We start from the raw sequence: 28,000 nt of genomic DNA on the forward strand, positions 1-28,000 counted from the left end.
GCCCCCCGCCGCCCCCCGCCTCCGCACACGCTCCCTGCAGCCTCGCGGCTCCCGCCCCCGGCCTCCCTCTTCCGAGAGCAGCGGGCTCGGCCCTCCCGCGCGGGCCGGTGCTGGCGGCACGGTACGTCCCCGCGCTTCGCCCCTCCGCCCTGGGCCGCGGAGCCGCCGGCTCGCCGCCGGCTCGCCGCGGCCTGCGGCGCCTCCCCGCCGCCCCGGGCCGGGCCCGGGACGCCCGCGAGGGGCCCCCGCAGCCCCGCTCCCCGGGGGGGCTCAGGAGGGTCCCGGCTCCGGGCCCCCGCCCTTCCCCGGGCCGCGTGGGCCGTTTTCTGCAGTTAAAGGCCTTTTTAATTCCTGCCGGTTTCGGTTAAGCACTTCTACGGAGCACTCTTTATACAGTGCTCTTTATATGAGGGAGTGCTCCGCAGAAGTGCTCTTACACGCTTTATAGAAGTGCATTGTAAAAGTACTTTTCGGTTGGGCTTACACGTAATTGTGCTTTCCGGGCCCACTCTGGAAAACACTTTAATCCACATCCAACACCTCGTCTATTAAAAATGGCTGTAATGAGTGGTTTTAAACACGGCAGTAATGATCTTTCAGGGTGGAAGCTGTAACTTGCCATTACCTTGTAGTAAATCTGAGCTATCGCAACCATATTATTTAGTCTGTGGCAGCTTGTGCAGTAGAGTATTCCCCCTGCAACACGTGCTGCAAAAACCTGTGCTGTTATTTTGATCAAAAACTAAAGGAAGCAAACTGCTATAAATTTAGAATGACGAACCGAAGTGGGAAAGACCTTCAAAGCAATTTTCTCTGTAGAATCACATACATTTTTCTAAGGAATTTACGTATATAAAGCCTATTAATATAAGTACAGTAAATAAGATTATTGTACATTTGAATGTCACTCCTGCCTACATCGTAGACATCTCCTGTAATTAGGAGACTAAAACTACACAGTGAACAAAAAGGCAACAGCAGTCATGCTCAGGTAAAACTTAACAAATGCAGAAATCTTTATGGTTTGGTGTTGTAATAGCACCTTTAGAAAGTTTTATCTTTATTGAATCGTTTTTCTGAATCCAAAAAACAATAGCTGGCTTGTCTGTTTCTGGTTTCTAAGGCGGCTTAGACTTTGTGTCTTATTGTATTATGTCTCTCTTAACTGCCACTTGGTCTGGTCCTGCCAAGATTTACATGCATATCCTTTATGTATGTTTGCCCTTCTGAGGTCAACAAGACTTCTTATACGCTTAAAGTTAAGGCCATGAGGCATTAGGAAAACTGAGACTGCAGTCTTTAAATTTAGAAGCTTGATCTTCTTTTACTTTCACTGGTACAGAAGCAGCAGAAAAATTAGGCCAAATTTATGAGAACTGCATGTGCTAAGTGACCTTATTTCTGTCTCATAATACTAGAATGGTTTCCTTTGCCTTTTATTGTGAAGATAGGTTTCAGTTAAAGCAACATGTTATGAACTTCTCCTGAAGACCAAAACAAATAATAGTTCTCAATTGTAAACAGTGAAAACTTTAAAATCAAACTAATGTTTCAGTCTTTGGATATGTGCTGCACTCTTTGGATCATGTATCTTTGTACATATGCGTGATTGTCCATGGAAAAGGTGAATTATCAAAATATAGGTCAATTTAGGTACAAAATCAAAAGTTTCAATATTGTACATGCAAAGAATCCAAACAGTAGATTTTTAATTCTATCTAGTAGAAGTACAATGCTTTTAAAAGTACTGAAAACAGATTTCAGTGTTAAACTTCTTTATCTCTAAATGGATAAACATAAATACTTCCATGTCCATCTCCATTAATTACCCAATATGATATATCTTGTATTTTTTTATATTAAAGGAGGTGTATCAAGAAATTTTTTACTGCCTTAGTTATGAACCTGAACTGTGTTCTTTGTGATACATTTGCAAATACTTAAGAATTCTTTTTTTTTGTGATTTGTGTTCCTGATTATGAGATTCCTTCTCCCAGGACTGAATCTGAAGAAAAGAATAACATGCTAACTATATAATTTCTGCTGTGCAGATTATATATATATTTCTTATTTACATCATATATCTTCATAGTCTGATTGACACTTATTTCATGTCCTGAATGGACATTCAGTTTATTTTCAGCAGTTGTCAGAGAGTATTCCCTTGAAATGAGCAACAGGAAATGACATCCCTTGAGTTACTGTTTCAAACTCTCTCTGCATACAGCACCTGTATAGACTAGCACTACCTCATCTTCAAAAATGACTGCTCTCTAATATTTAATATGAGGAAAAATAACTATCAAATAAGACTAGTTAGCTGTTTATTAAATAAGAATTGCCTCAATCATTTTTACAACATTATTTGCTTTCATATGAATTTTCATATAAGCAAAGTTCTATTCAAAACCCCAAAATTTGTTAATGCTAGACCTAAACATATTGAAGAAGAAAGATTTTGTGTGGACTAGTTTAACCAGACTGAGATGGGAAGTAATGCCATATACTGAAGCGACAACTGATGGAACATGAGTGTCAAAACTGCTTTGAGGAGCACTTGCCCTGAACATTGTATGAAAATTGTAAGAACAACAAGAATTTGCTGTGCTTGTATAATGTAAAAATTATTTGCTCAGTTAGAAAATTACCTAAATTCTAATACCAGCTGACACGCACTTCATGTATGGCTTTGGCCAAGTCTCTTAATCACTACATGCCTCTCTTTCCTCATTTATAAAAAAAAAAGATAGTAATAAGCGTTCAGAAATGTCTTAGCATTTATGAAACACTGAGTTGCCTGGGCATGTTACTACAGTAAGTCCTAGGTAATACTATAAAACACAGTTCCTCTTATGACTACACTTGAGCTGTGAATGGCATATGACATATGAATGACTGGGGATGCTTTTGTGAAATGGAAATTAGGTCACAAAAGGTCAAAATACATGGACCTTGTAGAGCACGATATAATAATGAACAGCATTTTTGCTGTGAATTTACCTGAAAATTAGGACTTGAATTTAAAGAAGTCTTCAGCACAATTATCAGCGTAATGTTATGTCATGGACACACAAACTATTGCCATAGAGAATTTTTGTCATGGAGGGTAGCTAGGATCAGGGATTAGAGAGTTGCAGATGTAGAGAGCTTCGGAGAGCTGTTACAGAGGAGACCCTGTGTGAGACAGCTACATCGTTAGAAGACATTGCAGGTCTTCTCAAAAGGTTTTGATTCTATTTGAAAGCCATCTTTGGCTAGAATTTAGCCAAATCATTTCAGGGCAGAAAAAAACAAATATTTTTCATTTATAGCTGGAAATAACTTTTATTATTCTTCTACATCGCATTCAGGCTGGTATTCTCTATACAGTTTTGACTGGTGGCAGAAGGAAAAGTTTTTCATAAGTAATGATGCTGTTACAGTATGATAGGAAGGATTGTAAAGTTTAGATAGAAATAATTGGTCATTTGTTATAGAATAAAACACATCTCTGGCCACATATCAAACTAAAGCACCCCTATTATTAAAATAAAACAAGAAGTCTCAGATTCCTTTATATATTTAAATTTATGGAAGCTAGAAACCTGTAAAATTTATGTTTTCATTAGCCTTACTGCCCAACTCTTACACATGCCAAGTTGATGTTTCTAAAAATATCAAACTATTATAGAGTAAATAGATCAGAGTGTGACATAAACATACTCTGAACACCTCCACAGATTTAATGGAGTAGTTTATGCTAAAGGCCGGTGTTGCTCCCAGCCAAATAAAACAGTAAGGATATTTACAGATTATTTATCCTTTTGCTTTAGCACTTTTTTCTCTCACACCCACACAATAATATGGTAGAAGACACTGAAAGTTCCTACTCCTCCAGAGACAAAATATGAGTAATTCCTTACACATTTCTTTTTCTTGATAAATGTTAAGAAAAAGTTAATAAGTGGGAATTGTTTCTTTCCCCATGTTGACTATACTTCATTTCAAAGCAAGGAGCTTGGATATTACCAAGGACAGAAACTTGCTTATTATATGTGTTTGTTCAGTTTGTAGAATTCAATTATTTAATCTTCTTTACTTCTTAAGCATATTGCTTAAAAGATTGTCCTCTAGAAAACTTATTTTTTCCTAAATAAAATTCTGTTGGTGAAAGCTTTTTGTTTAAATCATGCTATGTTATCATACTCTTTTCTTAGCCATTTTGCTGTTGCACAAGACTGGGGAGCACAAACATGGTGTCAGCGTCTTGCCTTTCCAAAAGTAAGTGCCAACTTTTGCAACCATGGCAATCAGAGCACAATTATGTGCCAGCTGCAAAGCATGGTGTGTTTACTATGTGCGGTCTTACGCAATGCGCTGCGACGAGCACTATGTGAAAGGTTGCCTCTTTGGTAGTTCAAGTGTTGCAATTATACCCGTTGATGTGGTGAGCGTATTACTAATGTTGACGTGATAAATATATGAGTGACATGGTGTTTATGAAAGTACACAGCTGAGTCATTAGATTAGTTAGAATCTTCCTCTGTAAAGTTTCAACTTCCTGGAAGGTTCTTATCCTCAAAAACGAGTGAGGCTTGTAGGAATACATACAGATGAGCATAGTTTTCAGAAAACTGCAGATATTCCAATATAACCTTTTCTTTCTCATTTCTGAAGTGATTGTTCAGAAATACAACAATTCATATACATTATAGTGCTTTTTCCTAAGTAAACTCACCTACATGGACTTTTTTTTTTTAAGTATAAATTTACTTTTTTGGTGTTCCAGACTGGGCACTAAGAAGTTTGTAAACTTTATATCACTTAACTCCTTTTATCTCATTTTACCTTCAACTATATCATTCATTTGGACAGACAGTAGAAAGTAACCCCTTATCTTCTTCCAACCACAGCCTGCCTCACTCATTTCCCTTGACACCATCACATCCTCCCCCACAAGACACCAGTTATGTATTTCAGGCTGTTCACTGTACCCTATCCACTGGTAACATACACAATGGCAATAAATCTAAATCCAAGACAAGTGCAGAAAGTTCAGCACTTCAGATCACAGTATTTCTAGCCATTCTTAATGGCACAGACTGGATTAAAACTTTCTGAATCAGAAAGTTAATGAAGAGCTGGGATTGGCTACTCCTAGTTTTATTCCCCTATTATGAGAGGAAAATTTATACATGTAATCCTACCAAGCATTTGATGTGTGGCTCTTAAAATTCAGATGAAGTATTATAAATGAATTTCAAAGATCTGTGCTAATGAGAAGACTTACAATAAAAAGTATCTTTATCATCAAATGATTCTTTTATATTCTGGGGTTAAATATCTCGGCTACTTAGAGTTTTATTGGAAAGAGAATATTTTTTATAGACTTAAAAGCTTGCTAATGCCTTTTGCTGTTCTTGAAATGAAATTATGCTCTATTCACCACTGTGCTGAATGTCTTGACATGCAAAAAGAAGAAACAGTCTCCAACTCCTAAAACCTGAATTACTGGATCAGTTGCTAACTGATTAAGAGCTACATTCTCCATTCAGACTGGAAAAATCAACAGAGTATCATGGTGAAGCATCGCACTGTCCTATAGCACTTGAGAAAAATATCAATAAAAAGCTTGTTTGTATTCTATTCATTTACTGATGAAACAGGAAAATTTGCTTGCCCTACTGATTGCTGTTTAGGAAAAATGCGAAAGTACAGTAGGTCAGTAATAGGTTATTCTTTTGGAAAGATGCACTCTACAAGTTCAAGTAAACCTTGTATTATTTGGTTTATAGCAAAGGTGCCATTCATATAACTTAAATCCTCGTCAGAAGTGAGGAAATGACTTTATTTAGAATCATAGTAGAAAGTTTCTACAGATACTTGAGTTTATATTCTTGCAGGAAAAGAACACATGTTCCCTAAGGAATATATTACAAGTAGTAAGCTGTGTACCTTATTTTCTCTTAATTAATCTTTATTAATAAATATAGATTAAACTGTGCATGCACTGGGATTTGTCCTTCATTGTAACCTTTCAACTTATTCACAGGTTACCAACTGTATTAAACAGCACTGGCTAAAAATGAGAAAACAATTTTGCAAAGGACTTTTAATTTCCATGGGATTCAGTTTTATTCTTTGTCCATTATTACTCAATGCAGCAAATAATGCATGGGGGGAGGAGTCCTTCTAACTATTTTCTTCACCTTGGTTTTCCTTTTGCTACTGTCTAATTTTTCTGAACTACCTTAACAGAAAGATGTTTTTAAAAAGTTAAAAAAAAACAGACAGAACAGAGCCCTGAAATTCATTCTGTTATGTTGAGTGACAAAATAGAATATAAAGAAAATGATGAAAAACACAACCACCACAGACATTCAAAGAAAATAAATTAATACATTCCGGTTTAGAAAAATTTTTAGAAAAAGTAGATTTTGAATGAGAAACTTATCTGCCTCAAGTGTATTTATTCTAAGCCTGTACTGAATTAAACAGCACATCTGGCAGAAGGAAAAAGTGGATGTACTGTGATGAAGGCTCAAAAAGTTACCCATGCTCACTACATTTCAAGCTGTGACCAAGGCAAATTAAAGAAAATGTTTTTGATCTGAAAGTACAGAGCTTTGTGACAGAGCTACAAGTCTGTGGGAGAATTAATTTTTCTCTCATTGACCACTTATGTGTATTATCCATATCAAATTATTTGCATAAGAGATTTTAGTTACCTCGTAATACAACTTAAACATAATGAAGATGATCAGTATATTTACTTGTTAAGATGTATAAGGCATGATTATTGACCTATTTTTGGAAAGTTTCATCATCTGTGTTCTAACTCCCCAGGAGTTCAAAGATCCACATGATGAGTGAGTAGCACAGGATAAATGATTCATACCCATTTTTCTTGTTGTACCCCACATTATACCTTTTGGTAACCAGTTGACTTATGCCAGTAAGATGGGGTTTCAATGAATGGGTCACAAAGTGTTACTTCAGCTACTGTACAGGATTTGGGTTTTCAGTTCGTGTGCACTTGGGATCAATATATAAAACAATAAGGCTGGCTGTAAAGGAGTTACTATCTAATGTCCAGCCCAAGTTCCGGTGGCTAAGCTTTTAATGTCAGTGTCGCATTAATTTTTTGTTATTTATGGTAAGACACCAGCATTATGTTGTTATGCATGCTCTGAGTTATAGAGTTAGTTATATTTTTATACTGTAAAACATATTAGCTCATTTGGGGTTTCATTATTCATATAAATTTCTGGGTAAACACTGATCTCAATGGACACAGGTAAGATTAAAATGACTAAGCATTGTGTGTTGGAGCCTGCATCAAAACAAGAACGTACTCTACCCAGTTTTCTCATACAGTGCCAGCCTTAAAATCAGCAGGCCAAATTATCTCTATAAAGAAATGCTGTTCTACTGAAGTCAGGAAGGTCTCACCAGTGCGGGCCAGCGATTGACTCTAGTACTATTACCTGTTAAAAGAGTTGAGCTAAACTGAGTCTCCAGAAATACCAAAGTTTTGTAAAAAATTCTTAGCTGGCTTGACTTTTTAAGATGAGACCCAGACATCGAAACACCTGGACTGAACATTTTGTTTCCAGTCTATTTCCAACAAAAGGTTGGTCCACTAGAGGCTGTGTCATATGATCACTCTTTAATCAAGAACACAGTTCCTTTCTGTGGAATTACGTTCAACAGATTGTGTGGCAATTCTCATTTGTTCATTTAAGGAGCTGCAAGTTGCAAATTTAAAGAGTGCAAAGAGGTGATATTGCATTTGTACATTTTCCACTTGTGTTTCAAGGAGAAAAAACAGTATTCCTTTGTAGTCTGTAATGTTTATGGAGCATGGACCAGAGGTGTTTTGCTAGAGAAGTGTCACCTGCTTACAATGTGTTTTCCAAGTACTGTGCTGCATTTATGACATCAGCAATTACTGTTGTTAGAAATATTTGTCCACCTAAATTTTGCAGTAGCATTTCATGTACAATTATGCTTGTATGTAATTACAGCTCCTTGACTACAACAATTAGACTAGTCTATGTCCCAGTCCCTGCTCTGACCCTGATGTGAAAAGGGATAGCCTGGGGCTGCTGAATCTTATGCCGCTGGTCCCTAAGTATTTGCTAGTGGAGAATCAGTGTCATTAGTAGGAGTTTTTACTATTGAAATGATCAAAAGGCCCCAACTGAGATTCAAGCCTCACTGTACAGGTGTGGTAAAAGACATCTCCACCCAGAGTTTACAGTGTAAACAGAAAATCAGGACAAAGGGTACAAAGCAGATCAGAGAGTAACATAGTACATGCTGATAAGTTGTTTAGTAGTTTAACTCTGCAACCCTCACTCATATGTGTTAGTGGTCTCCCAACTGTACTGAACCAACTCTTCCCTTGTGCAGAAAAACCCAGGAGGAAACCAGAAGCTAATCTGCATCTGCACTCCATATACGGCGCAGATATAAGTCAGTCTGCACCTCCAGGCCTAGAGGTGACTCACCAAGATGAGGTATGAAGGTATACCCAGAGGGAGAGATTCTGACCCTATGCTGGAAAGGAGGGGAGCACAGCTAGAGAGGAGCTAGCCTTTCCAGCTTTACACCAAGTCAGAGCTTCCTTCCAGATTGGGAAACGCTTAGATAACAAATCAAAGCCAGAATCCAGTCTAGTCTCACAGGCAGGGCTGGTAGCTCTGCCTAGTAAGATTGCCCAACATTAGTAATTCTATGGGAAAGAAATAAGCAATATGTTTTGGGGAAAAAAAATTACTGTCCAAAGAAGTCATATATATACAAAGGTTATCTCAAGCAGATAGCCTTAGAAAGCAGTCTTAAGACAGAAGGTAAATTGTGCCTTCCATCACCTTATTGTACCCCACTGACGTATGAAATTCAGGATGAAATCGGTAGGTGTTTGTACATGTAACTGTGGGCAGGAGTTAGCCCATAAGTGCATATGAAAGCCAGAGATTTCCTCCCATGGTGTAAAACAAAAAAGATGAGACTTCTGTGTTCAGGGGCAGGCACCTCATATATACTTTAGCAAGAACTATGCTGTAGCAACAGGATATCCTGTTTTAAATAATAAAGATAATGAAAGACTTCAAGATTGTAGCCCCATCTGCTTTTCCTCTTTACCTTGATTAACAATTATGGTAGGAAACAGGATCCTGAGACTGATACCCTGATGTCTCCTAAAATGGTTAGAAGATGCAAGTATTGAAACATTCTTAACTGTAAAGTGATACACAGCTCTGTCTGTCCTATAAGCAGGATGCCAGAATTCCAGTATTAAGCCATACCTATTGTAGCATTATTTGCTTCAACACAGCAGTTTTAAACATGACTGCTTCAGTTACACAACAGAATTTGGAACATAAAGAGAGTTAATATAGTTATCAATTACAATCACGGCTGATGATTTGTAGGGATGTTGCAGACGAGAATTTGAGGACACCAGCACCATTACCACAAATCCTGCATTTATTGTTTTTAATGATTCTTGCAGCTGATTAGAATTGTACAATGAGGCACACTACAAATTTATCTTAATAAAAATCAGACATCCTAAGTTGATGTGTCGTCGGTATAGTCGTGAAATGACTGAATTCTATCTAAGGTGGTGCTGACTCTGTGTTAATTCCAGGCTTGTTTCATTCCCTCCACCTCCTCTCGCCTCTCCCTACACACACTTCCGTAGCAGATTTAAGCAGCTTTCTGCCACAAGCAGCAGCCAGCACAGTGGTTGTGCATACTAATACTTCCTGTTTTAGCTCAGTGATGCTTTATGCTTTATTCTATTACAGAAAGCTCAAATCACAGACAGGGGCTAAAAAACAAAACAAAACAACCCCCCCCCCAACAATTTATATTAAAAGCAACCCTGTCAGTATGAGTTGTCATTTATAAGAGCATAGAATAGCAGACTATAAAATTTTGCAGAATTTTGGACTGAACATTAATATATCTTGGACTAATGACCTTGAAATATGTAGCTGCATTAGAGGAGGGCACTGAGGATTCTCTTAGCTGATGGCCTTAAAGATAATTATAGATAAGATAAGAATGGAATCAAATATTCGGATGAATTATATTAGTAGAAATGACGCAAGTCAAAATGACACTTTCAATATCATTTCACAGACCTTTTGGTATTGTATGGTATTTTCTTTCAGGCTGAACCTTTCTTGGTAGAACTGTTTGGAACAGTCACTTTTAAGACCAATCTTGCCTGATAAAATACATTTTCTCCGATGCCCTACTATGTCAGATATGGAGTATTTCTGGGATTGTGGCCACAACCTTCCCCACCACTCCCTTGAAAGAGCTTCCCATAATCTCTGTGGAAATACTCCATACCAAGACTCCGACTGTCTCTTAGGAGCAGAGTTTTGACAGGAATTTGAAAGATTTTTAAGCAAATATATCTTGGTTTCTCCAATGCTTTAAAGAGTTCTCCTCCAAAATGATGACTTATATGGAGAAAATAGTTCCTTGGGTTTTCCATCCCTCTCCCATGTAATCCTTCAAATGACAAACTCATCCTGCATGTTAACTTCTTTATCAAGATCAAGCAGAACTGATAGCAATAAACCAGGAATGTGTTTTTAAAAGCTGCACTCACTTCTCAGATAGGACCTCTATTTTTATATCGGGTAACTGAGACAGGAGTATTTCACTGGGGCCTCCTGAATCTCATGGACTTCTCATAACAACCAGAGTACCTCGTCCATCTCTCAGGCACTCCTAAATACAAGGTTTCATCTGCCACACAAACCACAAGCTTCTGCTGCTGCTGCTTCTCCGCTCTACCAGTGGGATAGTCACACCGTTGTTCTGTCCAGGGGCTTCAGCCCTGAGAGTAGCAGTGCAGGCTGTGTTTACCTGATAAGCCACTGCAAGCATTTTTCCAAAAAACCTAAACCCCTTATGGACCTGTGGTATAAGACTTCTGAAAATTAGACCCTTTCATAATTTTTTCTCAGAAATGATGCCATGCCTGACTCCAGTTTGCCATACATGCTCAGTATTTGCCTTTGCAGGGGATCAAATCTTCCCCCCACCTTTCTCCCTTCTTCCTCCCAGGCAACCATTTACATGCTAAGTAACTTGAAAGAAAAAGCATGCTCATCCAGGAGATTCCTGTATTTCAGATTAAGATTTTGCTATCTAAATGTTTGAATTTTATTTATTTCAATCATATTTAACTATTGCTCAGGTCATAGTTTTCATAGCTTTCAAAGCCATTAGATTCAAGTGCTTTTTTAGGATAAGCTTATGCCTAGCCTCATAGTAATGTTCAGACCAGCCCAGAAGATGACTGAAAAATGCCATAAGGTGTGGACCTGTATGAAAAAATAACTGGTAATACATTTTTCTGTTTTTCAGTGTTTAAACCAGCAATACAAACTCCAGCTTGGAAACCAAACAATATCAGTGACTGATCAGATATGACAAATACTTGAAAAATTTTTAAAAAGATTAAATTATGCTCATATTTATTCTTTCACTAACACATTCCATCTTCTGTTTATCTGTCTTTTTGACTCTATTTTAAACACAGAATGGAGTGGTGTGATTTTAGATCAAAAACACAGGGAAAAAAAAGCCCTAAAGCTTCCCTATGCTTCCCTTACACAAACACTTTATCACCTTGGTACATCATCTGAGAATGTTTCAGAACTGTAGCAACTCAGCCTCACACGTAGCATCTGAATTCAAGTTTCTTTTTCTGGTATCTCCTTTTATGAGGGACACCCACATGAAGCAGGTACTATCACTCACTAGCTGAGTAACTGGCAAGAATTTATCCAGTTGTGCCATTACTTAGAGAGCAAGCCATTTGGAGTCACAAAGCATCTAACTGGCTGTGTATCTGTCTGACAAATGCATGTTCTGTATTCTTTTTCTCCCATCACATTTTCCTTTAATTTCTTATTTTGTGCTCTCGTACCTGCTATTTGGGAGAATTTTGCAGCATCATTCCTTATTTTTCTGCTTCTATCATTTCTCTAATCTACAACTGATGTTAGATTATTATTAAATTTTGGAGGTTTATGGTGATGTTTTTGTTCTCAGAATATTGTCTTCCTTGTTATGATGTTAATTACATGCTGAGAAAGAGTTTATTTGCCCATTCTAGTGATCAAGTTAGTAGACTAGGAGTCAACAGTGACTGGATTGCAGTTCATTCCAGAAATGAAGGAACAGAATAATCTTGAATTTATAAATGGTAAGAAGTTTAGAAGATCAAAATCATAATCATCATTCTACAGTGGGATGATTCTGTTATTGAGGTCAGTTCACTGACATTGATGCAAGTATAAATTAATTCAGAGGCTCTGATTTCTAGAGACTATTTGCTAGTTAACAACTATTACAACTTCTTAACCAGATAATCTGCACAAGAAGTATCTATTTGCATGACAACAATCCATGTAGTCACTTTGCCAGTAATTCACACCATCTCAAATAGGGGGGAAAGTAAAAGAATATGAGGCAGAGCAAAATTCAGTCTTCACAGAATGTTTCTTCTTGCACTTCCATGATTTGTTTCCATTTCCCCTCCATCCTGAAAAGAGAGACATGCACATTTTCTTGTGCTTTTGAAAATCATTCCCCCTCATAGGCCTTATTTTGTGCAGACTGTTTGTGTTATCAGCAGTTTAAATTTCTTCAGAATAGGGGAACAAGGTATAATTAAAGGCTACAGGTATTTACACTCTCTTCCCTGCCCTAAAGGAACTGAGCTGCTGCCAGCAATTAAAGGTAGTTGGAAGTTTCCTGGGATTACAGTCACCAGGAACCAGTAAGTGCACTCTGTTCTCATCTGCCTGCCCTAGAAAAACTCATCTGCCGCTGAATGATAAAAACACTTCACAATCCTCTTTAGACACTCCAAGGAATAATCTTCATCTTCAAAGAATACCTCCTGTTTTAGGTTGAAATCCTAATCTAATAAGGGAACAGTGGCAAAATTTTGCAACTCACGCAACTCCTTATAACTAATTTCAAAATCTTTTAATGAAAACATACAAAGTGTGCGTGCATGGATGTTGTAAGTAATACTCAAAATAAATAAAATGCAATAAAAATGGATGCTGTGGGTAGTACTCAAAATAAATAAAATACAATAAAAACTGGAGTGGGTGTCTGCTATTGCAGTTGATTAGTTACATAATTTCAAACTTGTCTTCCTACCTTGCATACTATTTAGTAATTTTCTTTTTTGTGGAGCAATGACAGACACTGCATTCTGATGAAGTTTCCATTATTGCAGTGACAGTTTTTATGGTTTCCTTAGAGACCATATAGCTTATGATCAATTTATGGCTGCTTTATTACATATATTGTGAACAGGTATAGATTCCTAATATTACATGCTAATAACTTTATATTACTTTTTTATAATAATGTCATTAACTGGTCTCATCATGTGCTGCATAGTATAAAGCGTTTTGCTTTGATTTACCTGGATGGTTGGCATCTCTGTCCTAATGGCGAATAATGGACAGTACAAAATAGAACAAGCAAAGCTAATGTATCATAAAATTGTAGGAACTTTACAATTCAGAGTAGGTTCATTTGTAAAATATTTTATGGAATTCTAGTCAACTGTTGAGCCATGAAAGAGACTAGACCAGTAAACATTTGGATTCTGGGATTTTAATCTGGTCCCTCTCATATCCTGGGTTAAATGCTCGCAGCAGAAGCATATAGAACTTCCATCTGTGAGTCATTAAAAAAAAAAAAAGTGAAATTATTTGATCATTTTAATGTCAGATCACAAATAGCTCCATGTCAGCTTAAACAAATCCATTGGATAAACTAGCTTTTGCTAAGGAGTTCACCTAATCCTACGGTAACACAACCAGTTTTGGTACTATGGATGACACTAGAATATGTTGAACTGATTATCAGAATCTAAGTTAATGGCCCCCTACTTCTCAGTCCTTACTGAGAATTTACATGAGTGTCATTTTCTTGTGAGAATTAGTTAGTAGCAGAGTCTCTGACATTCTGTTACATCAGTAAGTGGGAGACATATCTGACGTAGACCATTTTGAAGCAATGAATCAACCACGTAACTGATCTAATTATTATTTTCTCTTCCCCCTCTTACCACCCATGCCCTCGTAGCATTTATATTCTCTTGTTCTGATCCCCTCTTCCCTCTTCTCTGCCCTGTTCTAGTCCTTCAGCATTTGATTTGAAAAATGATCCTCAAGAATATTGTTGCTTCCTTTGCAACCTTTTTAGTTGCACCTTTGCTACTGTTTTTTCCCTATGGCCTGCCTAATCTCAGAAATCTCTCTTGCTTTGCTTGTCTGGAGCATATTGCCCTCTAGCATTTATACTGAGCAGAAGTCACTCAGCAAGTCTTGGCTGGGTGTTGGCTACCTGAAGGGTAAGGAAGACTGCCAGAAAGATCTCTAAAAGTGAGTTTTACGTAGTTCTGGCATATTTGCTTGAACAGAAACTGGATTTTAAATACTTGCTTGCCTTCCTCAGATCTTGCGCTAACTAGAAATACATTCTCTTGTTTTGGGTGCAGTCCTGTGTAGTCTAGATACAGTTTCGTAATCCTAGAGAGTCAGGAGACAGAATCCCTGACAGTTAACATATTCATTACTCCCTCCTGCAGTGGAAAATTATGGCACTGAAAGCCATTCCTTAAGTTAATGTCCAGAACAAGCCAGCGAAGGCTGCTGTTTGGAGTCCTGACCGCCAGAGGTAGAGTTGATTCAGTTAGATGTATTGCAGCCTGGAACAGCCAGTTTCCAAAGGCAGTGGCAGGCACTTTATGATTTGGTATGTCACTACTGTGAGGAGAAAGGCACTAGAAGATTTTGGGAAATTTCACATAATGGAAAAAATTCTCACCTAACTCCACAAAGGTGGCCTGTCATATGCAGAGATGTTGCAGCCATGCTGGTCATCTCAAGCTTGACAAACAAGGTAAATCTCTGCCTGCTGTTCACTTTCTTGCTCACAAAAGCTTTGCTGTAGTAATCTCTTCTTTCAAATCTGTGTCAGTGGTCTCTCTGCTCCATGACCAGTAAATCCAGCATCTCTTCCACTTCCATCACATGGCCAGAAAAACTCCAGGAATCTTTATGAATCACTGCTGCTTATCCTAAATAATTTGAGTTCATGGTTCTGACTGTTGTTGCAAGTGCACAAAACCAAGCAGGACACTGAATGGATAAATACACATGCACTGACAGGCTGAAACAGCTGCTGCTCTGAAGAACATAAAGGAGAAACATGTTTGCACATGGCACAGACCAGTTTGCAGAAGAGCACTGTTACTGTTACTTACCCACAAATTCTAGCTGCATTTGACTACCAGCAATCTCAGCATGAATACAGGCCACCAGCATTTACTGAACAATGTGCATACACACAACTCAGTGTTCTGAGCTGTGATAGCTTTATGTTTCCATTTGAGCCCAGAACAGGCACCTTGTGTGAATAGGTACTCAAAGATACCTACTTGAAAGGTAGGTAATTGCCTACTTGGAAAAAAAGCCATCTAAGCTATTCACTGATAGCTTCCCCAGGTTCAGCTGCCTTCAGACAGAGAAAAATGATTTGGTAGTTCACACCATGCCCACTGATTGTCTTTCTGCTTTGTACCTGCAGAATAGGTATGGCTTTCTTGCTGTATCTCCATATCTATGTGGGAAAATCAAGACAGAAGGCTGCAAGCCTTTGCAGCCCTGAGGTTCATATGTATCTGTATTTCCCATATGTTTTAGAAGGTAGCTAGAACTAAAGTTCACTTGTTGACATTCTTGATTACTCCTCTCCAATCAGCTTGAGAGTTCTTGCTTTACAGAAGCAAATTATTCCCAGATTTGTTGACCTCAAAATGGAACTGGGAGGAATATGGAATGAAAAGGTCAGTTTAGCCTTCCATCCTCCCACTGATCACATTATTGTGTCATTTGACTTCCTAACAGTTAAACACTTCACTGCTTTGAGAAGTCACATCTGGATTTTCTGCAGACCAGCACAGACCTTTACCATGCCAACTTAGTGAGTTTGTTCCAAAAGTTCCTCTACTTGCATTCAAGGACAACATACACACACTAAACAAGAGTATTGTTCAGGCAATTATGCATCAGGCAGAACAGTTCATAATAAGAACAGGACCAAAAAAATCTTTGGATACAGTTTGGACAATCTGACTATTTTAAAATCAGTTTCAAGTTTCAATCAGTAATCAATTTAATAAATAAAGTAAATAAAAATGAGCACATTTGTTTGTTGCTGAAAATAGATAGTGAGTTAGAGTGTATCATGCCTCAGACTGGAAGTGAAAAACCTCTTCCTTGCATTTATCTCCTCTATTACCCCTCTTTCCTCTCCATCTCCCTGCCCTTGCTCATTTGATGAACAATCGTAAAGGAAAATTTGATTTTTCCTATAGGCAGATTCTTTTATTCCTCTAACTGAATTTCAGATAAATTTGGTAGCAACAACTTGAACCAGTTATTCTTGTATCTGTGTTTCCTGTAAAACATGCATACATCTGTGGCATTTTTTTTCTGGTGTTTGCCATGAACCTTACATGAGAAGGGATGAGGTTAAGAGCATTTGCCTTCATAATGATAGGTTGTATTTTCAAATTATAGAGTATTTATATTTTTAGGTATAAATCAGAATTGTTTCCAGAACCTATGAGGCATGTACTTTCACTGAAAACAAATGTCTCATACAAAACCGTCTCCTCTTCTGCAGAGAAGGATATAAAGAATGGAGACACTAGGTAGAGAAAATGCTTACAAGAATCCCATAATCAAAATCTTCTCCAGAGAGAGTTAAAATAAAAAGTTAGAATATTTCACACTGGTAGCAACTGGGAATCTTAGCAATTCCACATTGCATTTCATTGTTGGAGAGATAATTTACATGAGTTTTAATACATGAACTTTAAAACTTGTTCAAAAATTTCAATTTTAGGATAGACAATTGCAGTTCATAAGATACAGTAGCTTAGAATAGGACAATAGGATTTTATCATCTTTTTCATCACTAGATTCAGCTTCTTACTAGCAATTTTCAGAAACAGACTCTTCTCATTTGCAAACTTTTTTACATATATAGAGAATGGGCATTTCTATGCATTTTCTGGACAAATTGGCACATATAAATAATCTGCATAGTGAAATGGTGTCCTGCTGTACCTGGTACTCGTCATCTCAATTTGTTTTCTCCTGTGAGTGCTGCTGTTAAGCAGCTAGAGTACAAGTACAGATGAAGGAGATCTGATGCCACATTCAACACTAGAATCTGATTCTGCACTTTCAGATGATTGGGACTATAAAAGTGGGAGCAGGACCATCAAGCAACATTTATATTCAGCTGCAAAGTAAATGAATTTGGGTTAATCTGCCATAGATTATTTAGGCAGTTTTTGGAAGCCTGCTTGTGCTTTGACCTGTTTCTCAGAGAAAATCTTCAGCCCTACTTTTGCTATATTTAGATGTCACTTCCCCTTTCATTGTTGTACATAATAAATGATTTATTCTCCAGAGAACACTTCAAGAAAAAAAAAATCAACTGCACATCAGAAACAAAAGGAGAACCACCCAACATTTTGGAGAGGCTGTAGGCATAGCACTGGCATCTGCAGTTTTTCCTTGCACAGACAACAATGCATTAAATGCATCTTTTTTATTCTATTCTACACAAGTAACTTTCAGTATTAAAACCCTAAAAATATGTAAGGTGCAGGTAAAATGTGTAATACCTGGTGAAGCATGCTTTTTTTGTTTGTTTGTTTGTTTTCCTTTTATCCTTGAAGCTATACCCTGCTGTCATTAAATAGTTTGGAAGTATGTGTATAAAGAACTGTTTGTTATAGCCTTTAGCTAATTGAATTGCAGTCCTGTGAGAAATATCATCTACAGCAACAGTTCAGAACATTACTAAGGACACAGAGGTGTGCACAAATCTTCGCCTGTCTTTTAAGACTTGGCTGCTTATTACATGAAAGTACAGTTTTATTTTATTTTATTGGCTATTTTTAAGGGTTAGAGGTTGCAATTCAACAACTATTCTCATTATTTCTATATTTTAAGAGAAACTTTATTTGGCAAAATGAGTAATCAGGCCACATGGTTTACTCATGTAAAAAGCAGCGTCTAGGAAAGCCCACAGAATCAAGGCCTCTGAGCAGGAGGCAGAAGGAGTAACTCTTCCTGTAGTTTATGACACTGCTGTGCAGAGAAGCAGAGAAAAAAAAATCTACCTTGCTGTATGTTCTTTTGTTAAAAAACTGAACAAATAGTGTTAATTTTCTAAGGATTTTTCTCCTTACTTTCTTGCTTCACTTGAAGTATCACTGGCCAAATTTTCCACTGGAAGAAAACATAAGCAGTTTATTAGTAATTTAAAAAGGCAGTGCCAGATTTAGACCACCGCTAGTTAAGAAACAGTATCTTTTTACAGGAGAAAGCTTCTAACTTGCTATCTACTAATAAAATAGAGTTACATTTCAGGAAGCTGAAAACATTCTTGCCAAACAAGTTTGTCCCTAGCACTGAGATTAGGGATGAAGTTTTAGAGGAGACTGTGGCTGACTTAATTTCACCATTCACAGTGATTCTTCATACATGGTTATTACCACAAGTACGTCCAACTTTCCTCAGTTTGAAACTGGATTGAAATTCCATTGAATTAGCTGCCTGATCCCTACTAAGCAGTATTACTACTACTTCTGATGAATTACCAAGCCGACCTCCTATCCTAGATCCACCCCTCCTGCAGTTGCAATGACTCCCATCATTACTGTGGCTGTGGCAGTTCTAGAAAAAAATCCCTTTAGAAATTCCAATTAACTGATTTCTATAAATAAAAAACTGCTATGTTTCCTGTGCATTTGTTAATCCTATTTTCTGGTGTTATCTGCATCACTTGACTGGTGCTCCTCTCAGTCTGAAGGTGACTGCTACACCTTAGAACATACCAGATCAGTGTCTGAATTTTCTAGTCTAAACAAGACTATAATAAATGCTGCTTATTCAGCTGGAGTGCTACAGACTTTGTATCCAGTTAAAAATAACTATACCCCAAGTGTGTGATGCTTTTGAGTGATTTTGGCTAATACTATTTTGTTGCAGTAAACAAAGTTGCCTGCAAATTATTTCTGCATAGCACTTACATATTACATTCTGTGATGTACCCATCTCTCTAGTTATGGTTAGGCATAATCAGCACCTTTTATTACAGTAAAGCATCAAATTTTTTAAAGAAACAGTGGAAGCATCATACAAAATAAAAATGCATGCAGGCCACATGCTTCACTGCAAAGAAGAATTTGGTGAAACTGTTATTTATGTGCTTTTGAGAAAATGCTAAGAAAAACAATCAGCAAGCAGGCATGGGACACAGGAAGCAGCAGTGGTAATAGTGAGACTTTGGTGTATGGTGGGTAGGGGGAAGCTAAACATACAAGCTTAAATGCCAAGTGCTGGCTAAAGGAAGAGTGGATTAAAACCAAAATCATTTTGTGCTCCTACTTATTTCTTCAGGAAAAAATAAATTTATGCAAGTTTTTCGTAAATAAACAAGACTGCATCAAAGATATCTGATATCCTATAACCAAATTCTTCTTATAACTGAAACAAGATCATTTCTGTAACAGATTCATTTATACAATCTTAAACAAGTGGATTTACTCACATGATCGAGTTTGTGGTTTTAAGTGTAAATAACAAAGCACAAACTCAGGACACAGGTATTTTTACAAGCTATTGTGGATAAATTAATTATCTTAATGAATTAAGCCCATGCATATAACCTAATTTACAGGAATTAAGAATTAGCAATGATTCTCTATTTACAAAATCTTGGTTTTGTTTCTGCATTTAGAATACACAGATATGTTGAAAATGGGGCTTTTCCTCATGTGGCTACAAGACTTGATGAAGAACACCAAATCGCATAAGTACGGTACTTCTCAGTCTGGTTCAATTAGATACTACTACTGCAGTGAAATTCTCTGAGAAATCTAGGACTTCTAAACTTTGATTGTTGGCTTTTAGCAGCTTTACTTGCTCCTCATGCAACACGAACACTAATTGCCAAAGTTGAGAGAATTCCCTTTTGACACAGCCAACAAAAACTACAATTTTGACTGTTTGCTGTAAAAGGGTGGAATGAACAACTCCTGGTTCTCCAAAGAAAGATGGAAGGCATCTAAGCCATCTTCCCACAGTTCACACATTGCAGCATTTGGCACAGAACAGGTTATTTACATATGTAAAGCATATCTCCTTGATTCTACTTACTTCTCCCATTGTGCTTTATAGAACAGAGAAAACCTCTACTGTCAAGTCATAGACCTTGGTGCATCCTGCCCAGACATTCCTTATTAGTTTCCTTGTGGCAGCCTACAACCTTTTTCTTTCTGTTATAAAAGTCCTTAGAACTCCTCTGCTATTGGGTAAAATGACTAAGACAAATCTTAAGTGAAGAAAATTAGCTTTATTTATGCAAATTAGAAAAATGAATTGTTAGAACTTTGGTCAGATGGTTAATTCTGTACAATTTACAATTATATTTATATACAAAACTTATAATAAAATACAGTACATCACACTTCTAGAGTCACAGTGTGTTTCTCAGTTCTGCAAATGCTTTTTTTCCAACTAATTAGTTTCAACAACACTATCCTCAGTTTGATAGTGTTTGGTTTAGGTAATACTGGTATTAAGAAAGAAGTCAATACACTATATGTAGAAAATACTTTATAGCCATTGCAATTTTAATAATTATTTTTCTATATTAAAATGTTCCTTGATAAAAATGATAATTTAGTACTCCTTAATATGAGTTTGTTGTACTTTATTTAACACAAGACAAGCTGACTTCAAATATTTCCATCTCTTGTTGTAGAAGATATGTATATTAAGGAGAGTTACATGTATACATAACTGATCATCTAAAGATCAGGAAACATACATCCAGATATAATAGACGTCTGAATCAGAGGCACAGTATATTAAAATTGCTGTCCTATCTTGGACAAGATATGTAAGCTTCAATTGCCTGGCTAACATAATACAAAGTTAAAACAAGTATACATCCTGAAAAGTGAGACTAGGTCAAGCAGCAAGGCACCAAGCCTACAAATACTTACATATGCATAATAGTCCCACTGTATAAAGCACTACTGGGGCCTCACTCAAGAAGCATTACAAAGTTATATTTAACAGCATTTGTTAAATCTTGGCCAGCTCAAAAAGTTATTGGAATTAAAGCTATCAATATTACCTTTATTGAGTTGAATTTTTTTTGAGATCAACAATAATTTATTGTAAGGCTTACAAGGATATTTAATCTATTTACTTAATGATGCAGAATGTTAAATTATTAATTAGGATAGATTACAGCCTGCAAGTAAATTTATATCCCAGTTAAATCCAAAACCCAGAGTAACTTATTTTTGATATACACTGATTTAAAACAAAAATATATTTACTTAATGACCAAGTGTGGGCTGCTCCTAAATTTATCTATCATTATTATTGTTTTTTAATACAGACATGTATTTCTGGTATTTTAATACAAAATAATCCAAAAATACAGATTAGATGACCTCTGATAGATTTTATTCATAGAGTTCAAAAATGTTTAAGAAGTCTATGACACTAACAAAGTTATCTAGAGATTTGCTTTCTCTTAAAAACTTCCTATGGTGATTCAATGCAAACTTAATTATATATGAGATCAACTCTTCCTACTCTGATTAGAAATTAAGAGAGACATTTTTTACTGTCAATACCAAAGTGCGTAAAATTACAGTAAGAGACTTTAAAGAAAGTTGGTCTTCAGCTGAATGCTTGAACTTTTCCCAGGATTCTTTGCATGTTTAGCAGTCTTCACTTTGATGCTTTCTTGATTGCCTTTTACAGCTGATTCAAGCCTGGCTTTCATAGCTGGAGAGGAAGCTATTAGTTTTTTAAAAACTGATGAGTACTGTGGACCAATCTGCATCAGATTTTGCAAAGCAAATTCATGTAAGTATTTTGCTGAGTTTGTAGCAGAAACCAGGGCATTTTCATCCAAAAGAAAGGAAATAAGGATGGGAAGAAGGCAGGCCACCAAATGAGCACCTATAAACATTCAAAACAATGCTTAGACACACTTTTTAAGAACAGCTTCAAATACTAGCTAGTAAGTATTTATCTCATGAACCAAATTAACATTTAACACAAACTATAAAGTATCAACTGTTATTTGAACTATATAGTAAAAAAACACCTTTTTGTTAACAATTTTGTTAGCAATTATTGTTTAGGACTGGATTTCCTAGGGTTTTTTTTTGTTTTTTTTTTAATTGATTACCTGTGGCAAATTTCAGCATGTCTAATACTCTGGATACTAGTACCAGAAGTACTTACGGTGCTCTTCCTCAGCTGTAGCTGTAAGAGCTATTACCACCTTTATTCCCTCCTGAATGACTTGAAGTTCAGCAGCATTCTCAGGTTTTGCTTTTTCTGTTTCCTGCAATTTTCCCACAATGGATGATGCTAAAGAATGAATATAAGGATATGACACAGTTTTGTTTGGATGCTGAAAGATGGAATGCAGCAGCTGGTAGCATTTATGCTGCACCTAAAGGGAAAATCAAATTTGCAGTTACAAAGAGTTATACTTAAAAATACAAGTCAGAGTGTAATTTAAAACTTAAAACTCACAGCTTGTCAGGTAAAATTTTAGAGAAGGGGAAAAAAAATGTGCCTCAACTTGAAAGTTCATCAGGTTGCAGGCTACTAATGCATTGTAACTTGTAATCAAATTATTAACAGAAACTAGATCATACTTCCTATTTTTTTCCACTGAGTCCTACATTTTCCTAGATGTTCCAGTTAAGGAAAAAAAAAATATTTTTGTGCAAAGATTATATCTTAGTACTGTTTTGAAAATATATCTAGTTTTGAAAAAATACAGTGGACTGAAAATAGGTACTTAGAATGCAATTATTAGCTCTGTCAAACTGGAGGCAAAATTTTAAAATACCTCAAATGACTTAAGCAGCTTATGTGTCATTGGAAGTTAACAGTTAAGTGCCTGCAGGATTTCTGAAAGGCAGATGCCTAAAGCACTTAGATAACATTTGCAAATGAATGATATATGCTACTATCATTTTCTTGCAGTCATATTTGGCATTCTGTGTTTCCTGTCAGTGGAAACCAACATTTATTAAATACCAGACATATTAATATATTAAAAAGTATTTTTACAGCTGAATATCTATCAAGTTAAAGGTAACTTTATTTCATTTTTTGTTAATACATGAATATATACAGAGAAGATGCAAGAAAACCAGTTTACAGTGAATTCTCACATTAGTAAAACACAAAATCTAATGCATGTTATTTCCAGAGCTGGACTTTGACTGAAGAAGTCCCAACCTTAGTAAAAGCCATTTGTATTTATAGTAATAATAAACAAAAGTAAATGTTTTTTTTCTGATATGTTGCTTTTTTAGATGAAGAATAGTAACATATGACCTGTGGTACTACAATCTAAAGTAGCTACATAAAAGTATTTTTATTAGTTCAGAACAAACATTAATCTAGCTCATATATTGCCTCCAGCAGTGTTCAGCAGTTGATGCCTAAGAAAGAGCAGAAATTATGTAGTGGTACTTCCTCAGTATATTTCCCCAGCTCCCAAAGATCTGCAGCTTAGGGACTTCCTGAGCAAAAAGTGGCATCTGTGTTTGGAAGATAAAATGAACAGATAAAATGAAACAGGTGCCTGCAACACTACCCAACTATATCATATATTTATCAAAGTATAAAGCTGTCAGTTTGAAGCAATGAAAAAAATATCATAGAAATATGGAATTTTGTACAGGAAAAAAAAAGATAGAATGCACTGCTGGATATGTTCTTGCTAAATTGTTTAAACTGTACTTTAAATAGAGCAGATTTATACAGGGCAGAATTAACTGGACTCAACACATAGGACCAATGAAACAACTGAACAGAAAATAAGCTAAAATGCATTTAATATGCTGTTACTAGAAATATTCTTATAACTGGACCAGTACTTACAAAAGGATCTTTTGAGTCAAGTGTTAATTTAAACTTCTCAATACAACGCTTTTGAAGGCACTCTATGGTTGTAACTTCTGGACTGGTAGACATAATAAATACTGTAATGGCAGTAAGCAGGCTAGTTTCATCAAGTTCTTGGAGGAGCCCATCTGCTGTCAATAAAGCAAGCAGTCTGTTAGATTTGCATTAAAAGGTAAATCTATAAATTCAAATGTTACAAAGAGATGGAAAAGAAATATCTTGGTCTCTGTGAATCCCTTTTTTCAAATACATGTGTGTCCGTGCATTGACATGGATGTATACTGTAATAAAAGCTGAGGCCAAAATCAGAATTCAGGAGTGGTGAAATGCATACTTAGAAATACCAGCATACTCCTGTTCCATTTTTCCTTTGTATAAAGTGAAATAAATCTCTTTGAAGAGCTAGTATGACATACTAGGGTACAACAACCTACTTTGACAATTACATAAAATTTGCATTAAGAACATGTGTTCTTTTGATATGACTGAGGTTGTTGTTTCTCATATAATTTGCAAAACAGCACTATAAACAAAAGTTCCAATAATAAATGCTCCAATAACAAACTACAATTTAGAGATCAGATGTAAGAAGTCATAAAGGTAATACAAATGTAAGAAATCATAAAGGTAATACAAAATTGGGAAACTAATTGCTTTAGTTTTATTAAAAACAAAATTTAAGAGAAATATGACCAATAAACAGCATACTTTTTAAAATAGTTACACACGAGGGGGTAAAAGTAATATTTATCAGAAGAAGATGAGACATTCATGTCAGATGTAGGTAACAGAAGGAAAATTTAGCCCGATTATCTAGAAAAATACTGTGACAGTAAGCTGTATGGGGTAGCAGGACAGCATCCTAAATGTTTGAAGTCCAGAAGGTTTCCATTTGCCAAAGAAGTTGTTTGCACAAAACACGGCAAACAAGAGAAATCCTGTGTAGGCAGAAAGCTTGCCACATACTCTAAGAAATCTTGAATTTATGATTCTGTGATTACAAGGCTTTATATTGGTAATTGCTTTAGATAATTCTCCCAGATTGCCTTAGAAAAAACAGCAGCAATAATTCGTATCTTCTTTGTAGTCCTGTATTATGGTCGGCTGTGAAAATCTTGAGGCTGAGCTTTAAACACCATCAAGACTTGAAGAAACAGCACACAGAAAACTAAGACAAAAAGGTATTTTTCTTAAACTGTTTTTTTTAATTTCCTTTGCTTTTAAAGCAGACATTAATTCTCTGTACAGAACTTGCAAGCAGTACAGCTGTCTTTAATGCTTATCTGTACACTGAAGCCACAATCCCTGTTTATTTCATCGTACCATGTAACTCTGTGTTGTGGCATCATTACAGAATAAAAGAGGAAAGCCTGCAGTCCCCCATTTATCCCTTTTCAGATACTAACTTACCATATGAACTGTAAGGAAAGATTGCACTATAGGCTTAGCGCTACTTGGTGCTACAGCCAACTAAAACAGTTTCAAAAGCATTTTGAAGGTTTACAGCCTATTCATTTTTGTTCTTTTAGGCCATTAAACACCTAATTAGCTTCTAGTCTGTGATTATTAGTTTGACTCAAGTTTGCTGAGACAATATTACCTCCATACAAATGCACTAACACAACAAACAGCTCTGATCTCTGCTGAGATGCTGATTCTCATTACTTGGCAAGCATTAAAACACATTAATCTGCAAAAAATTTACAGCCTTTATACCAACATTGGTAGTTTCTACTAATCTACAGGATCATCCATATGCATTTTAGGAATTATATAACTTAATAGTTTTTCAGAGTCTTTCTTTTTTTTTTTTTAATGGTGCATGGTCTCTCATTTACTCAACGAAATAACTTCAGAAATATGAAGCACTTTGGCAGGGGAGGGGGAGATGCATCAAGCTATTTGGAATTCAGTTAATAAGAACAATGAAACAATTTGTTATTAATTAAATAAAACTACTTTAACAGGTTCAATAATTCACAGTGCTTTTAACACTGATTCAGTAACCAAAGTTGAATTCACAAGTCACAGACAATGATTCCTCATTGTCTGAGATCAGCATAAGCATCCATGTTTTAGAACTTGTAGATCTTACCACTCCATATCTCATTTATTCACATTCAGAAGAGGAAACAAAGCTTTTTTAATATTTTAGTTTTGAATGAACTAAATAAATATACCATAATGGAAAAAAAAAAAAAAAATCTCTCAACCTGTAGCTGCTGATATCAAATGATTGCTTTACTGCTTGAACAAAGTCAAGATGCTTGGCCAGGGCATTCCTTTTTGCAGCAGTTTAATTTTAAGCTTCCTTTTCATCAATAGAATCTTTTAAATGTAAGCAATTTAACAAACTGAGGACTTAGAACAGGTTAATTTTTCCAATTCACTTTAAATATACTTCATTTCTTTTTTCTTTTCAAATGTGGAATTTAGATTTTTCTTTTTTAAGATGTTTACCACTCTAGCGTGACAGGGGTTAAAAGAGAATGTTATTCCTAGAGCCATGCTGACATGATTAACGTTTAACTGGGGTTGGGAGAGAGCTATTATAACAAAACAATATAAAATGTAAGATTGCCAAAGGGACTTGGTTCTCTCAGAATAAATATACATCACAATATATCCCAAGTAGATCAAGATATATAAAAATAATTACACGAAAGTCTGTGTTTTTATACATAAAGAATGCTTTAAAGAAAAGTATTTTTACAGATTTGACACTTTGAAAACTATGTGGATTAAGGAGTAACACTTTTTAAAAGGTGTTTCAGCATCGCTTAGTCACATGATATATCAGAGTTAGTTTCAAACATCAAATATCATTTAATATAGCATATCCATATATATATATACATACATACACACACACTTGTGCATTTCTGCATAATTACTTTCAACTCAGGCTAAATTTCATTAATCTGGCACAAGGTTTCTTAAATTAAATTTTTCTGTACATGTGAAAGAAGGCTATTTAGAATATTTAATACTGTTTGTTATGCCTATTACAGGGAAGAGATACCATTTTGGAGACTGAAAAGGGAGAGTCATTGAGAAAAGAAATGCTAACAACAGTCTGTGAACTGAACAGAGAGCTGAACAGAATTTTAGTAGCCATTTAAAATAGCCAAGGACAGAAAACAACTCTGTGATTTATCTTGGGGATGATACTGTAATTCTGTATTTTGTTGAATTTGGCAGCAGATCTGGTTAAAATTTTCTTTTTCTTTAAGTACATTTTTAAAGCCATATCATTTCACTGATAAACTTTAGAATACGGTCTCACAAACGGTTCAGGTGGCATAGAATCAGATCCTCAAACCAGCTGTTATCAAAGGATTTACAAGGATCATAATCCATGGAAAGAACTATAAAATCTTAGTTTGTGCTGCATCAGATAAACGACAAAGAAACTGGTTACTACTACAACTAGCATATAGATTGCAGTCAAAGCAACAGAGGTTGTTCTGAATAATATTAAACTTGGACCAAGGAATGAAACAAATTTCATCTATAGACATTAAGAGATTATAAATTAAGCATTCATCTAATTTTTCTGTGACTGTTTGTCAAATTCATGCAAGTCTGAAAGACTAATATCTCAAACAACCTTTCACCCAAACATTTTTTGTTTTTTGAACACACACACACACACACACACACACAACTAAATTTGTGCTTACCTTGATCCCAACAGTCAAGCACTGTGACCAAAGCACTACGCAGAAGATCAGTCCAAGCAGCCCGACTCTTCTCTGCTCGAGCCATTGGAGAAGACAAGAGCCCTTTAAGAGCTTGTAGGGATGCAGCAACTGTCAAAGGTAACTGTCCATCTCGCAGTTTCACAGCAGTTTCTTTGAGTACTCCAATAATTAGGTACAAGATAGTAGGAAGAACTGAAATGCTTC

The 28,000-nt window shown here is 36.1% G+C and overlaps 1 protein-coding gene and 1 long non-coding RNA gene across 13 annotated transcripts in view; one reads left to right on the top strand and one right to left on the bottom strand.

Annotated features, from left to right (window-relative positions):
- The first annotated feature begins 18 nt into the window (after nt 1–18).
- LOC106482828 (uncharacterized) lies at nt 19–27,865 on the top strand. Its single transcript, XR_010884180.1, has 5 exons — nt 19–121; nt 4,197–4,260; nt 8,395–8,501; nt 25,180–25,273; nt 27,790–27,865. It is a non-coding gene; the product is annotated as an uncharacterized lncRNA (long non-coding RNA).
- The window catches only part of HEATR5A (HEAT repeat containing 5A), an 81,260-nt gene continuing 73,146 nt past the window's right edge, over nt 19,887–28,000 (bottom strand). For 8 of the 12 annotated variants that reach the window (XM_067296701.1, XM_067296700.1, XM_067296702.1 and 5 more), the window contains 4 exons: nt 27,776–28,000; nt 24,069–24,223; nt 22,407–22,620; nt 19,887–22,118 (listed from right to left, as the gene is read on the bottom strand). In XM_067296701.1, coding sequence (XP_067152802.1) covers nt 21,817–22,118; nt 22,407–22,620; nt 24,069–24,223; nt 27,776–28,000 — 896 coding nt within the window. In that variant the 3' untranslated portion in view covers nt 19,887–21,816. Of the gene's footprint in view, nt 22,119–22,406; nt 22,621–23,262; nt 23,726–24,068; nt 24,224–27,775 lie in introns of those variants that run through there. The other 4 variants (XM_067296698.1, XM_067296705.1, XM_067296704.1 and 1 more) reach the window with 4 other exon arrangements.

This window comes from Apteryx mantelli, chromosome 4 (assembly GCF_036417845.1).
Source record: "Apteryx mantelli isolate bAptMan1 chromosome 4, bAptMan1.hap1, whole genome shotgun sequence".
NCBI lineage: Eukaryota > Metazoa > Chordata > Aves > Apterygiformes > Apterygidae > Apteryx > Apteryx mantelli.